Below are 15,000 nucleotides of genomic sequence, written 5' to 3'. Positions count from 1 at the left end.
TGCCGTTTGTTTGTAAGTGTACGTGTGAGTTCACGTCGTAATGTGCTGGAAAACCTCTCAAACCTTCTGCTCTACTCAACGCCTCCAGATCTCCTCCAGTGAGGGGATAGGCCGAGCGTCCGTGCCCGCTGACGGCCTCTCTGTCCTGGCTGAGATAGAGCAGTGGGCTGCCCTGAACGCCCGTGTGAGGTGAGACGGACGGTGGTCGGTGGTAGTCATTCGTGGGGTGAGACAGTCTGTCCGAACCCGGGCTGCTCAGTCCGGAGAGAGACGCGGGACTCCCATCCTTGTCATCATGGGAACCTGTTACCAAGGCATCTCGACACAGGATGAGGGTCCCGGGCGTGCGGCGCACCACGCTGGGCACAGGGGAGAAGAGAACGGAGGAGTAACCGGCCATCTCACTGTCCTCCACCTTAATCAACTCCTCTTTTCCTCTTATGGCGGTTTCCTGCGGGCTGGAGTGAAACGGCCTGTTGTCATGGCAACTGTCTCCAGAATCTCCCGATGACCCTCCTCCTGGAGAACTGACCACATGCTCATCGTCCCAGTGAGCTGAGGGTGAGACACATTTCATTATAGAATATTACACATGCACGTGTGTGTGTGTGTGAATCATGACTCTCTCATGTTTATGTACATTACTTACAAATTTATTTTCATTTCTGTCTTGTACTGAAGTACTGAAAGCACAACAAATTCCTTGTGTGTCAGAATAAACATCAGAATCTGATCTCTGTTTGGTGTGAATGTTGGGTGCTAAAGTTCATTTTAGATTTATTGTATGTGCATATATTTGTTTTTTGTTTGTTTGTTTGTTTTAGGTTGTTGCAAATAAAACACTCCTTTTAAAAATCATTTTTTTCACCTAAAGTGTAATCCACGTTATTACTACAACTATTCAAACATTTCTGTTAATTAATATTAAATACAATTTAGGCCAAATATTATTTGAAAAACTATCAAAATAATAAATAATGCAATTTTATTAAAATATTTTATTTCTATTACCAATAAACAAGTTTAGGTACTAAAATTATTAGCTAAAGATTAATAAAAACTAAGCTAAAATAAAACTAAAACACATAAAAAACTAAAATTACTAGTAGATATGCATAAGTTATTTTTAAATAAATTAATACAATTACAATAAAACTTAACAAATAAATAATGATGTCTACTTCACATCATATGAAGAATTTAACCAAATACACAAGCAGTCAAACGTCTGAAGACCTTTTAATCTAAAATAATAGTTCTGTAGGGAAATTCTTCCTCCACATCATTTTCCTTTATTTATTTTTTATTTGAATTGTCTTGTGGTCTGCTTGAAGTATTTCTACATGAACATTGTGTTTGAAAACATTGCAGCATTCACACTAATGTTTGTATGAAGACTTTGATTGTTTTCTCTCATTCTCAGTGAGTTTTGTGTTACAGATGTTCTTCACCTCACCGTGAGAATGATGATGGAGCGTTCTGCACTCAAACTCTCCTCCGTTGTGTTGAGCTGCTTTTGTAAGAGACGGCACAGAACGCGTGTTTTCCCACCAGCCCTCTCGCCCGATCTGATCTCTCACGCCCAGCACGTAACGACCGGCCTGACAGCGGGCTGGAGACGGGTCACACAGCGTTTGAGGAGGTGTGTGTGTGTGACAGGTGTGCATCATGTCACCCTGAGACAGACTGTAACACAGTGAGCCGCTTTCACCGAAGCGTCTGTAAGCACACGCTGTTTCTGACGTCTCGCCCTGATCCAGTCGCTGTGGAGAGGTGGAGTCTGTCAGCGGGCTGCTACCCCATTGGCTGTCGTGGTCGGATTCAGAGCGATCGGGGGGGAACGCCGGGAACTGCTGAGGAAATGCAGAACATGAAGTGAGTTATAGAACTAAAAACCACGAGACAATAACTGTTTTCATATGAGATTTTGTTGAGTGTGTGTGTAGTGAGAATGGAGAGAGAGATCTTGTGATACCTGTGTATAAGGAGAAATCAGGATTTTACTCCGTGCATTTGACTCTGTAGTTTTGTCCATCAGTTTGTCGTCTCTGTCACTATGGTTACCGTACAGGAATGCTGGTTTACTGGGATTTAACTGGTCCAGAGACAGCACCATTCCCTTATATTCTGTGTCCCTGAACACACACACAGACAGATGTGTGTTAAGATGACGGTAAGGTTTCTGCTGAGTTAATCAGTTTCTACGGGTGATCAAACATAAGCAAACATTCTTACAGCCTGGATAGCGATCGCTCACCCTTGAACCCTAAACATGAATCCTAAAGCGTAAAGGAAGCGCTTGTGAAATGTTTCTCATTGATTTCACACCTGTGGTTTTGTGTTCTGCACCTTTAACTCATGAGACGTCTGCCCTCCGGCTGAACTACTGAACCTTCACTGAGACAGAGCAAACAGAGACACCGAGCAAACAACCTCATTCTGCTCTTATCAGAAACATCTCACAGGTCTGAAAACAGTCTGAGTCTGTCAGAAGGCATCTCACTCTTATCACACCTGACACTCGTAATATAATCTCCATTGACAGGTGTTTAGATGTCATATTTGTCAGGATAAGAAAGTGTTAAGACTGGAAAACATTAGATTAACTGACTTCCTTTAAATACTTCAACTGTTTTATGATAAGAACATGTGGAACAACAAATAAAGCCAACGAAAGAAAATACAATAAATAAACAAAATGTCACATTGCATGATTTCAATATCTTCGCACAATTCTAACAGAAATATATTACAACGTTCTTGTTTCTTTTTCCTCCATCTCCTCCCTGAATGATTTATAATTCTGAATGAAGGTGTGAGACTCACGTGAGGACGTAGTTGACGCTGACGATACAGTGTGGTCTGGATGAGCGGCTGTTGTGCACGATCGTAGCGTAACTCTGAACCCAAACCCATCCACCACGTTTAGACAGAAAACGATAATACTTAGTGGTCACTTGACCTTTAACAAGCACTGAACACACACACACAGAGAGAGAGAGAGAGAGAGAGAGAGAGAGAGAGAGAGAGAGAGAGAGAGAGAGTATAAAACAAGTGTCCATACTGCACATCATACTTTTCCTAATTGAAAAACTTGTGATGTTGATTCCAAACTCCTGTCAAAGTGACTGATCAGAAACACACTATATAGACAGCAACAGCCTTTGTGTCAGTCTGTGTAGTGCTCTCTGTGTAGTGCTGTTTGTGTAGTGCCCTCTGTGTAGTGCTCTCTGTGTAGTGTCGTCTGTGTAGTGCTCTCTGTGTAGTGTTGTCTGTGTAGTGCTCTCTGTGTAGTGTTGTCTGTGTAGTGCTGTCTGTGTAGTGCTGTCTGCATAGTGTTGTCTGTGTAGTGCTGTCTGTATAGTGTTGTCTGTGTAGTGCTGTGTAGTGCTGTCTTTGTAGTGCTGTCTGTGTGCTCTCTGTGTAGTGCTGTCTGTGTAGTGATCTAAGGTGGACTCACACAGGTGATGAGCACAGCGCAGGTGGAAGCTGTCACAGCTGTGCACATGATGATACAGGGTCTTCTCAATCAGGTCCTGTGGTTCATATCCTGTCAGCTCTGAAACCCTGACAAACACACACACAACAGTAACCCAACAACCACCACAGCAAATGTTTGAAATGTTGAGTGTGTGTGTGTGTTTGCGTGTGTGCGTGTGTGTGTGTTATTTTTGCTCTCATCTCATGTGTGTGTTCTGTTCTCTCATCAGGAGGTCACGTGACTTGAACACACAGCTCACCTGGAGTCCAGGAAAATGAGCTTCATATCAAGGCTGGCCCGGAACATGAACATGTTACTGTGCAGTTTAATCTCAGTGACGGCGCTGGGGGGAAGCGTGTGTCCCACCGCCACCAGACCCACATTCTGATAACATCCATCAAACGGTGTGGAGTCCAGAGTGAACTGTCTGACCTTCAGGTAACCACTGCAGTGAATCACCTGTCAACAACATGACTGTCAATGTCTGACGTGATGTCATCATTAGTTATCAATCAACACATGAACATGTTTCATTATGATCAAAACGCTGAAATATTGACCTTATATCCTCCGCTTGTCAGACCTGCGTTACGTTTCGCCAACACACATTTCATTCTGAGGAAGAATGACCGCTCCACCTCATACTCTGAAATAAACAACATTTGAGTAGACAAATATAAATTTTGATTTGAGTGCATTTCTGGAAGCTTGCATGTTTGTAGCCTATTGAAAACCAATAATATAAGAGGAGAAATAAAGATAAATGAGTGTAGTAAATTAATAATTATACAGATTGATGTATTTTGTTGTTTTAGGTGTTTTCAGTGTTTGTTTTGGATGTCTCACCTTGGATGAAGTGTGAGTGATATGAGGGTTGTGGTGTCAGGACCGCGGCCATCTCATCATGGTCGGCCGGATGAACGTATTCATAAATACTGTTTCCAGTTAACTCTACCTGTGTTTAAGAATTGACATTAAAACACACCACGGAAGAGAGCGTGTATTGTCCTCTGCAGTTGTTTGTATGTTGTGTACCTGCGATAGACCCAGATGAACTGATGCAGTCTCAGAGATATACATGATCTTTCCATCTGCTGCAACCACGAAGATAAACCCATCCAACGTCTGCAGAGCAACACAATATCAGACAAATAATAATGCACAGAAAGAACACAAATCTGCAAGGAATTAAACAGTTATTAAAACCATTAAACGATTATTTCAGCAAAAGATTAAAACACAACTATCTTCTTATTTAAATCACTTTGTTGTAAAACATTTGAAATAATGAATTAAATAGATAATAATAAAATCTTAGTATTACCTGGAGCATCTTGCTGATTATTACCTGAAGTAAATGAGATCCCAGTTCACGAGTTGTGTCATTATCTAAAGATCTCCCTCGTGGTGCATGGCCCCAGACCTCCCCCAAACCTACAGAAACAACAAACATCTTCATGAGGACTCAGAACATTTGGAAACAGATTATTAAACGCTTTCTGCGCTAATAATAAATATGTAACATAATAATGATTAACTGAACAATATAAGTCGTAATATATGAGTATATAATATAGCCTTAAATAAAGGTGATATTTTGTGACTTTATATGTTTATAACAGTGATTGATTTATTATATTGATTATAAACCGTATTATTTACTTCATATTCTAAACGTTGTTCTACCAGGTATTGGCTTGTCTAAACACTGTTAACACGAGTCAACACACACGGTAATCCGCGCGCGCGCTCGTGTGTGATCATATCGACGGTTTGCTAGTGAATCTAAGCTCGTGAACAAACAGCGCCGTCGGAAAAGCAAATCACGGACATCAGCCACAGCAAACACGCGTGGATCATGCGTGACCGACATTTTAATACAAAGACGAGTCAAATAAATCAATTACAAACAGAGCAGAGCGAACAGATACAGACTCATCTTCATCTCTTATAAACATTAATATTGTTGTCGCAGCCTACTACACAACAGTTTCTTTTTCTTGTTTTAATGTGCATAATAAAAGCTCTGATTTTTTTTCCGATCAGCGCACATCTTTTAAAATAAACAGTTTTCTTTCCAGAAAACAATCTTGAATAATTTGTGAGTCATAAATCAGCAATGTTTGACATGCTGTACTCTGTTTGACGGATGAATGAGAGATTTGTGTGAGTAAAGTGCTTTAATGTTGAAGCGTTTTACATACTGAATATGAATCCACATGTGCAGAAACATCAAACACACGCACGCGCACATGTACATCAGACACATTGAGTCTGGACTCGCGCCCGGAATGAATTGATCTATTAGTCAAATTGTTCACACATTGAGATGGCGATTGGGTTCATATGGATCGAATTTAAACAACCTAATTTTATTCGCACGTGGACCCAATTTATTATAAAATTATACATTATTGTATTATTAGAATTACTATTATTATTATTATTATTGTCATTGTATTGTTAATTGATATATATAAACACCCGTGTGAAAAAATAAGATTAAATTGCATTTCGGTTTTTAGTAAAATATCGCATTTATATTTAATATTCAATATGCAAACGTTCAACAAATAAATGATTATAAAATAACTTTAGAAAACATTTAAATAAAACACTTTATTTTGAGCGTTCGGATAAAGAAAAGGAGATGCGTGGATAACGCAGGAATAGCTCAAATAAAAACCGTGCTTTCTCTGTCACTATTTTATAAGAATGGATTTGGTTTCGAGTGCAGGCGGTTGTAATTTAATTTTAACTACAACGATTTTTTGTGTGTCTTTTATCAAATGCATTTTCACAAATGTAAACATTATAATATTATGAGTTATTTTAAATTATGCCTGAAATTATTGTTTTCGTTTCTACTAAAAATGCAATTTTCTTTAATTATATTTCACGTTCGCTTTTTTCAGATTGGTCTGTAATTAAGCCGCTTCATTACTTAGGAATTTAGTTTTCTAGAATGCCGATTGTTCAACTTGTTCAAAACAATGATTAAATTTATGAATATCCACTCACCGATCAGCTCGAGCATCAATTAGAAATTCATGTTATCTTAAACGACTCTTGCTTATGGGGTCCAGACAGCCGTTCTGCACGCGCTCCCGGTGTAATGAGCGCGGCGAGTGCGCAGTCACGTCCGTGACCGGGACAGAACGGCCCTGAGCAACACGATCTCGCGCGCGTTCCACTCACAAATGCTATCTATCTATCTATCTATCTATCTATCTATCTATCTATCTATCTATCTATCTATCTATCTATCTATCTATCTATCTATCTATCTATCTATCTATCTATCTATCTATCGGCCTACTGTCACGAGAGGCGCGCAAATTTGACAGAATCACAAAATCAAATTTTCATCTCATGAATCATACAGTTTAATTGTTAAATGAGTGCTAATGTTGTGACCAGACCTTGCGGGAACACCAGGCGCATCTTCAGGTAGCTGCTGGTCAGTCGAATGATTGACGCTTTGTCCAGCTGAGACGTGATGGCCGACGGTAACGGCAACATTTTGGCGAGCTCGTAAAACTCGCTGTTTTCTTTTTCCCGTCGAGTCCTCGCTGCCGTCTTTGATTTCTCCTTCATCGTGCCTGTGACTCTGTTATAAATCCTTTAACATGTCAGTAGATTCACGCAGAGTGGAAGCAGAGGACGAACGCGCTCCGACAGGTGTGGACAGAGAGGAGCGGGTCACACATCTGACGCGTCCCTCGCGAGCATGGTGAAATACTGCAGGGTCCACGCGCAGGCCTCACAGGGCGCTGTAAGTTAAAATGCAGCAAAACTTTATATGCCGCGGTATCACAAACTGAAAGACAAATCAAATACAATCATTAATCCCTTAAAATCCATTAAAAAAGAACATATCCAAGCGTAAAAAGCGCGTAGAAGAGCATATACACAGGCAACACAACAACTTGTGGTGCCAAAACACATTTAACTAAAGTCAAGATTTTTCAATTTTGTTATCGTTCCACCGATTGCGTTTATAACTCAGGATTATTGTGCATTTACCGCTTATACTCGCAGATTCTATACTATTCGTTTCTATTCGTTTCGTTTCTATTCTTCCAATTAGTAGTTTTGTAGTCATCTGTCATCTCCTTCAGTTATTAATCACACATCCTCGGGTAGCGAGTGTGTGTAGCTTAAACGGTCCCGTGCTGTCCAGTCTTACCGTCAATCACGCGCTCATTGGTCAGTCTGGTGGAGACCGAGGGCGCATTGGGAGGATTTGTCGCTTCAGGCTTTGCAGTGACAGAGAAGTGTGTGCGTGTGTTTGGAAAAAACGAGCAATTTCACAATTCAAGTTTTGTGTGTGAATAACAGGAAAGATATTCACAAAATCTATGTCTTGCAATTAAATGCATTCACAACAATACAAGGTTTGCATGATTATATTCATATAGTGTGGAGTGTTTATTTTACTGGTGAGTTTAATTTTATAGATTCACATTCACTTTACACCGTGTCTACACCGGATGCGGCGCGGCGATGCGACAAGAGACAATAGAACGAATTAGAACCCATTATAATTGTAAAATTTGTCCACACCGGACTGGCGCTATGCGGAGCGACAATCCCATTAGAACAAGCCATGTGTCGCGCCGCGCCGCGTCCGGTGTAGACACGGTGTTAGGCTATATATAATTATTAAATTCTGATTCTGATTGCTTGAGCCGAGTTCTAAGCCGTTCTAAAATACCCCGATTTATAACTGCTGACCGCATTAGCCTAAATATCACTTTATTTACTTTATTTTATGAAACCTTGCACGCATATAATAACCGTTTTAACGTAGCCTATTATTAATTTATACGTTTCCTATAGGCCTAATAGGCTATTTATTTCACATGAAACCAGACATATATAAAACCAGCATTTTTATTTGCAAAGCAGCTAAATTAAACAGCTTAACAAAGTGTTTATTTGTCTATTTTACGTAAACGAGCATTAGCATTTAAAAGCAAATCCCATAATTTTTTGGCGCAGTTCGTTTTAAAAAAATTGATCTGAGTGCATGCGCAGAGAGAAAAATATCAGTATTAGTGAGAAAAGACAAGTAAAAATAGGTAAAGATGAAGAACATGGGTTTCTAGAGAATGACACAGATTGTGAAGTGCACGCGGTGTGTTTGGTGCAGTATGTAAGAAATGAATTCTCCACTCAGAGAGAGAAATCACCCACAGCAGCTGTGGATCACGCACGCGCTGACACCAGTTTAACCTCTCACAGGAACTGTTTATCGCCAGCAAAAGCCTTTTACTCCACCACAAAACATCAAGATATTATTTTCTGAGGCGCAGGACAAAGTCCCTCTCAGGTTTCCTCACACACAGAATATACATTTATAAAAAAATTAGATTGTAGATGTTTGCACAAACCACAGGGAAAAGAACATGTAATTTATTATAAAAAACAATTTGACAATGATTTCACGATTGATAATATTTTATAATAAAATAACAATTTGATAGGCCTATTTATTTTGGATTTATATACTTATAATTTATTAATTCTATTTAGATTCAATACGAAAAAAAGATAATAGATTTGAAGTTGTCGATAATTAGGCTACAAGAAATGTTGGGTTCCAAGAATAATTTTGAATGTGTTAATGTAATAAATGATAAATAATGTGCTAATGATTATTATTGTGTATCTGTTGTTGTTATTTTAATGTTATTGCACTTTTTGACACACACACACACACACACACGCACACGCACGGCTTTGGTTGACTATCCCCGTGGGGACAGTCCATAGGCGTAATGTTTTTATACTGTACAAACTGTATATTCTATCCCCTATCCCTAACCCTATCCCTAAACCTAAAGATCATAGAACACTTTTTGCATTTTTAGATTTGTAAAAAATATTGTTCTGTACAATTTATAAGCTTTTGTGCCCATGAGGACCTCAATTTTGGTCCCCACGGTGACACGAGTCCCCATGTGTTGGTGTGTATTCAGGTTTAGGTCCCCACCGGGATATACAAACATGAACGCACACACACACACACACACACACACACACAGACTTTGGTTGACTATCCCAGTGGGGACAGTCCATAGGCGTAATGTTTTTTATACTGTACAAACTGTATATTCTATGCCCTAACCCTACCCCTAAACCTAAAGATCATAGAACACTTTTTGCATTTTTAGATTTGTAAAAAATATTGTTCTGTACAATTTATAAGCTTTTTTGCCCGTGGGGACCTCAATTTTGGTCCCCACGGTGACACGAGTCCCCATGTGTTGGTGTGTATTCAGGTTTAGGTCCCCACCGGGATATACAAACATGAACACACACACACGCGCACACACACACACACACACACACACACGTGTGAACAGAGAGATTTGTGAAGCTCATAATCTGTCGATCATATTAATCGTCACATTAATCCGCGTGTGTTTGATGGGAGCGCGAGCGCGAATACACTCGTTTCATTAGCAGGCTGCGTCCTGCGGGCGAGAGCGCGCACACCCGGAGCGCGTCTCCGTCACAGCGTTTAATACAGAAACATGTGCGTCTTATTATTTAAAGTTTTTAAATCTCAAGATTTTTTAAGAACCTTTGACTGAAAGGTTGTTTTTGGTATTCAGAAATGGTTCTTCTATGGCACTGCTGAATGCACACGATATGCTCCCGTTGTGACAATTTACCCCCAGAGTGTGAAAACATATATAGAGTCAATTACCTGTGCTAAATGAACTTGAAAAAAGTATGGAAATATTATATATAATAGATTTGTTTTGGTAAAATAAAAGCTGACAAGCTTTATAACCTTTAGTTTTCTAAAGAGAGTTTTCGAGTGTGTGTGTGTGTGTGTGTGTGCGTGTGTGTGTGTGTGTTCATGTTTGTATATCCCGGTGGGGACCTAAACCTGAATGCACACCAACACATGGGGACTCGTGTCACCGTGGGGACCAAAATTGAGGTCCTCATGGGCAAAAAAGCTAATAAATTGTACAGAACAATATTTTTTTTAAATCTAAAAATGCAAAAAGTGTTCTATGATCTTTAGGTTTAGGGATAGGGTTAGGGATAGGGGATAGAATATACAGTTTGTACAGTATACAACTCATTACGTCTATGGACTGTCCCCAAGGGGATAGTAAACCAGACATGTGTGTGTGTGTGTGTGTGTGTGTGTGTGCGTAATCTACTGTGATTTTAACTGATCAGGTAACATTAACAGGTGAAGGCCTGAAATGAAATTCTCCCAAAATCTTAAATCCACAGGCGTCTGACAGCTATAGAGAGGAGGGGGTGTGGGATTCATTAATGTTTCTGGGTCACTCAGGCTACAGATCTCATGTTACCATGGTAATACACAGCGACCACCGAACGCTTTACATCACATACACGCACGCACACACGCACACACACACACACACACACACACACGCACACACACTTCAAACAGACACACACAACTGGCCAACACTGTTAAACAACTCTCATTCAGCTCTTGAGTAGTTCAGTAAGATTTTGGTTTCATTTTTCCAAAAATAAGAACTGACACAACTGTCAGATATTGTCTTGTTGAGCTGAATTCTGTACAGACAGTTACACTGAAACCATGACATCTAAAAAAGTCATGTGAAATTTACTGGAAGAAACAGAGAATGAAAAAATGTTCCTGATATTAAACACTGGATTTGGCCTCTCTAAAGATCTCCAAAGTTAAAAGAAAAAAAATCATATTCACTTAGAATCTGTTACAGAATGCCAGTCCAGTAAGCGTCTTTAATGCAATATACAAAAGATTCTTTCAGTGTTCATGGGTCATGTAGATGAAAAAGGTTTGGATCGGTCAGGTGTTAGGTGTCAACACGTCTAGACGTCACAATCCTATACGGCTCAGATTCACTGTGTTTGATTTGATACAACATCCGTTGTGAACTGAAGGATTTCTTGCTTGTTTGATGTCATGTTAGTCGTGTATGTAAGAGCCGTGATATTCCTCCTCAGACTGTCTAAGACGCCGCTTCAGACGTCTTCGTGTGAATGTTTTCAGTTCTGCAGGTATTTATTTTCTCCTCAAAGACTTTTAATTAATTCATCCACAAACTAAACAGTCACATCTGAGGTGAATTACATGACAAACTCGATCATTTAAAGCTAAACATATTTAAAAACTGAGAATTGCTTTGAGTGATCTACTCTTGTATATAATGTAATTAAAAGCCAGCGGTCGCCACAATTGTAACTGATTGTAAACCAAATTAAATAATTGAAAATATATAAAATACAATATACAGTTTGTACAGTATAAAACTCATTATTACTATAAAAATAATTGTGTATCAAAACAAACCCGTGTGTGTGTGTGTGCGCGCGAGTGTAAGTGTGTGTTACCACATGTAATGTGTTAACTGATTCTGTCAATGTGATTGGTTTATTGATTCTGGAGGTGTTGTCAGTCTTGTGTCTGAGATCATGTGATTGGATGTTTGAAGGTATTTGTAGTCATGATTATATGATTAACGTGTGTACGTTTATTAATTTATTTAATATGAACATTTAAATAGCAGTGGTGATATGTTCTGATATGAGAGACGTGTGTGTTTCAGGCAAATGCAGCAGGTCACCATTCTCTCTCTCTCTCTCTCTGGTGTCTCATCTGTTACTGAATTTAATTCTTCCTGTAGACGTTGATCAGGACACGTGTGTTAAACAGGAGGTCAGCACAGGGCATGCGCAGCAGGAAGTCATTTCGCAAAACCATTTCCTGTTTAAGCCGCAGCTGATTGGTGATGCAGAGAACCCGGTCAGAATACAGGACACTCATTAACAGAGGGGATGTGTGTGGTGGTGGGTGTAAGATCCACAAGATACTGAGATTTCTGATGGAAGTTAATACTAACACCACACGCTGAGAGATTTAGACATAAAACCAGCAGATAAAAATGAGAATTTTCAGTTTGATATAACTGTCTGGTGGTCAGATAGAGGAGTAAATAAATGATGATCAGGTTGTGGAGCTGTGGCGCCATCTAGCGGCCACAGAGAGAAACACTCGGATGTAGATTTCTCACGTGCAGAAGCTCGGCGAGGAGATCGATTGTGAACTTAACATTTTACGTGCTAAACGAAGCATTTATTGATTATTTTGATTTTATATTACTTTACACTAGGATGTGACTGTTTCAGTCCGTTTCTGAGATCTTTGTTTTTAGACACATACCTGTGAGACACGCTGTGTTTCGAGTTTTCAATGTGTAAACATTTCCTTGACTAACATTAAATCCATCTGTTAAATATCACCTTTTATTAAATATTTCAAGAATGTTGTTGCATATCTCGGTTGCACCATCAAGCGCCGTCGAACGTCGAAGGACATCTCAAACAGAATGATACTTGGAAGGCAGCCTTCGTTTTGTATCCTTGGTTCAGTCTGTTTTGAAGGATACATGTACTTCGCGGCCTCAATCACCCACAATCCTTTGCACACTCTCCCGAAACATCGCGAGAATCCAGTCGGCACTTTCTTCACGTATTTTTTTTTTTATAAAAAAGACCAAGATGTATTTATTTTTCTGTGGTCACGCATGACTTCTCTCTTTAAAGTAATCGCGGAGGCGGAAACCGTATTGACGTTGCCACGCGCTCTTAGACCGTCACATTCTAGCGTTTAATGTTGAGGAGGACTCAAACCATCAAACCTTAGAAGGACTGCTCTATGAAGGACGTAGCTTCACTAGGATGCGTCCTTGCGTTTGAGAAACGCCACATGTAATGAACCTATTATTCCACTAGATGGCACTATACACTTTCTAACTTTTAACCTTCACGTTAAAGATGTACTAGTTTGTGTGTGTGGCCCAACCGTCCCCCCAAAAATAGTAATAAGCTACCAGTAATTTTTAGTAATGCCAGTCATCTTTTTTACCCTTTGGGCATATTTTTTGGTCCCCATTGGGGAAAAAAGCTTAATTAAAAATAAATTATGCTTTTACTTTAAGTTTCTGTGATTGATTGGTTTAGGTATAGGGAGTAAAAGCTAGTTATTCAATATAAAATATACAGTATAAAAGTCATTTTGTCAATGGAAAGCATGTAAACACAACGTGTTTTGGAGGGAATAGATAGAGAAATGCTGACAGTCATTAACCTTAAAATGTTCATGTGACCATTGATTTTAGATAGTGTGTTTTCATTGTGTGTTGATGAGCAGTTTGTGTAGTTTTGTTTGCAGTAACGTGATGTGATGAGTGTCTTCAGGCAGACTGAACCCGACCGGAGCTCATGGTTTGGGCGCAGTGCTTGTCAACAGTAACAGATGAGTTCTGAGCTCATTACGCTGCTGTCGGCCGGTCTGCACGCTCGGAGAGTCAGCCGGAGATGAGCTCGACCATCACAACGGAAACACATCCATCAATATCTCTCACCTCCAATTATAACTGCTACACAGGCACAACTCTGACACCCGCCACTGCTGACATTCAACACACACACACACACACACACACACACACACACACACACACACACACACGCACAAAGAGAGAGACCTTATGTGAAATGATTTCTGACCCAAACTCTGGTTTATTTTTAGACATGATGATGTGATGTTTAATCTCTTGTGTTGCGCTGAAGACAGATGCTGATGTGATGTGCAGACATGTGCCCTGGAGCTCTTAACATTTAATCTGTGTTTACTACAGAGAGTATATATCTTTCTTGATATCAACCCATCTGCTCAATCATGACCTACCTTGAGCCTGAGACTATCAGGAGACGTCCCAGTGGATGATCAGGAAATTTGAGGACAGAATCAGGGGATGTTGGTGTTGAACCGTCTCATTATCTGAACATCAACACACACGCCGTGAACTCAAGATGTGCTGCTCACTACTGAGGGAATACCTGACGTTCATTAAGAATGAACCCACAGCGGTGATTTCAAATCAATGAGCGTGTCGCTCGGGGACAGCTCTGAGAGTCGTGTCTTTATGCCGGTGAGAAAACACTTCTGCTAATTAGACTGTGAGCCGTCTCCACAGGAACAACCAATGACAAGCAGAAAATAACAGCCAGACAACATCAACACACTCCAGAGAGATCACACAAGCATTCTGTCATGTTCACATGAACACTCGTGTGAGTATCAGAGTTATGAGGAATAGCTTTGTCACTTTTATGATGTTTGTGTGGGTTTTTTTGTGGTTTGTCATGTGTGATTATCACTGTGATCAATGACAGAATGTTCACTTCTCAGCTCTCGGTCCTGATGAGACAAACACAGATGTGATGTGGAGAATAGGACAGCACTGTCTCTCTCTCTGGTTGGGTGTTGTGCTGCTGGGGTTTCCGTGGTAACAGCTGTCCATTGGTAGAGTCACGTCGCAGGGATCCAGCGGCCATATTTGATTGATCGTTTGTCAGGATGTGAAATGGCTGTTGACTGACGGAACACCTGCAAATGACCATCTCTCTCTCTCTCTCTCTCTCTCTCTCTCTCTCTCTCTCTCTCTCTCTCTCTCTCTCTCTCT

At 40.1% G+C, this 15,000-nt stretch overlaps 1 protein-coding gene across 1 annotated transcript in view; it reads right to left on the bottom strand.

Moving 5' to 3' along the window:
* sim1b (SIM bHLH transcription factor 1b) overlaps positions 1-7,609 on the bottom strand; it is a 7,956-nt gene extending 347 nt beyond the window's left edge. Inside the window, exons 1-12 of the mRNA XM_057324392.1 lie at positions 7,508-7,609; positions 6,904-7,254; positions 4,806-4,915; positions 4,517-4,606; positions 4,328-4,436; positions 4,042-4,127; positions 3,741-3,940; positions 3,461-3,567; positions 2,827-2,974; positions 1,976-2,135; positions 1,457-1,853; positions 1-555 (exon numbers count right to left, since the gene is read on the bottom strand). The exon at positions 1-555 is cut by the window's left edge and continues 347 nt beyond it. Of these exons, the coding sequence (XP_057180375.1) occupies positions 1-555; positions 1,457-1,853; positions 1,976-2,135; positions 2,827-2,974; positions 3,461-3,567; positions 3,741-3,940; positions 4,042-4,127; positions 4,328-4,436; positions 4,517-4,606; positions 4,806-4,915; positions 6,904-7,078 (2,137 nt within the window). The 5' untranslated portion in view covers positions 7,079-7,254; positions 7,508-7,609. The remainder of the gene's footprint in view (positions 556-1,456; positions 1,854-1,975; positions 2,136-2,826; positions 2,975-3,460; positions 3,568-3,740; positions 3,941-4,041; positions 4,128-4,327; positions 4,437-4,516; positions 4,607-4,805; positions 4,916-6,903; positions 7,255-7,507) is intronic.
* Positions 7,610-15,000: the final 7,391 nt, after the last annotated feature.

This window comes from Triplophysa rosa, linkage group LG24 (genome assembly GCF_024868665.1).
Source record: "Triplophysa rosa linkage group LG24, Trosa_1v2, whole genome shotgun sequence".
NCBI classification, from domain to species: domain Eukaryota; kingdom Metazoa; phylum Chordata; class Actinopteri; order Cypriniformes; family Nemacheilidae; genus Triplophysa; species Triplophysa rosa.
Note: the sequence above shows the minus strand (reverse complement) of the source record. Positions and strands in the feature narration are given on the sequence as shown.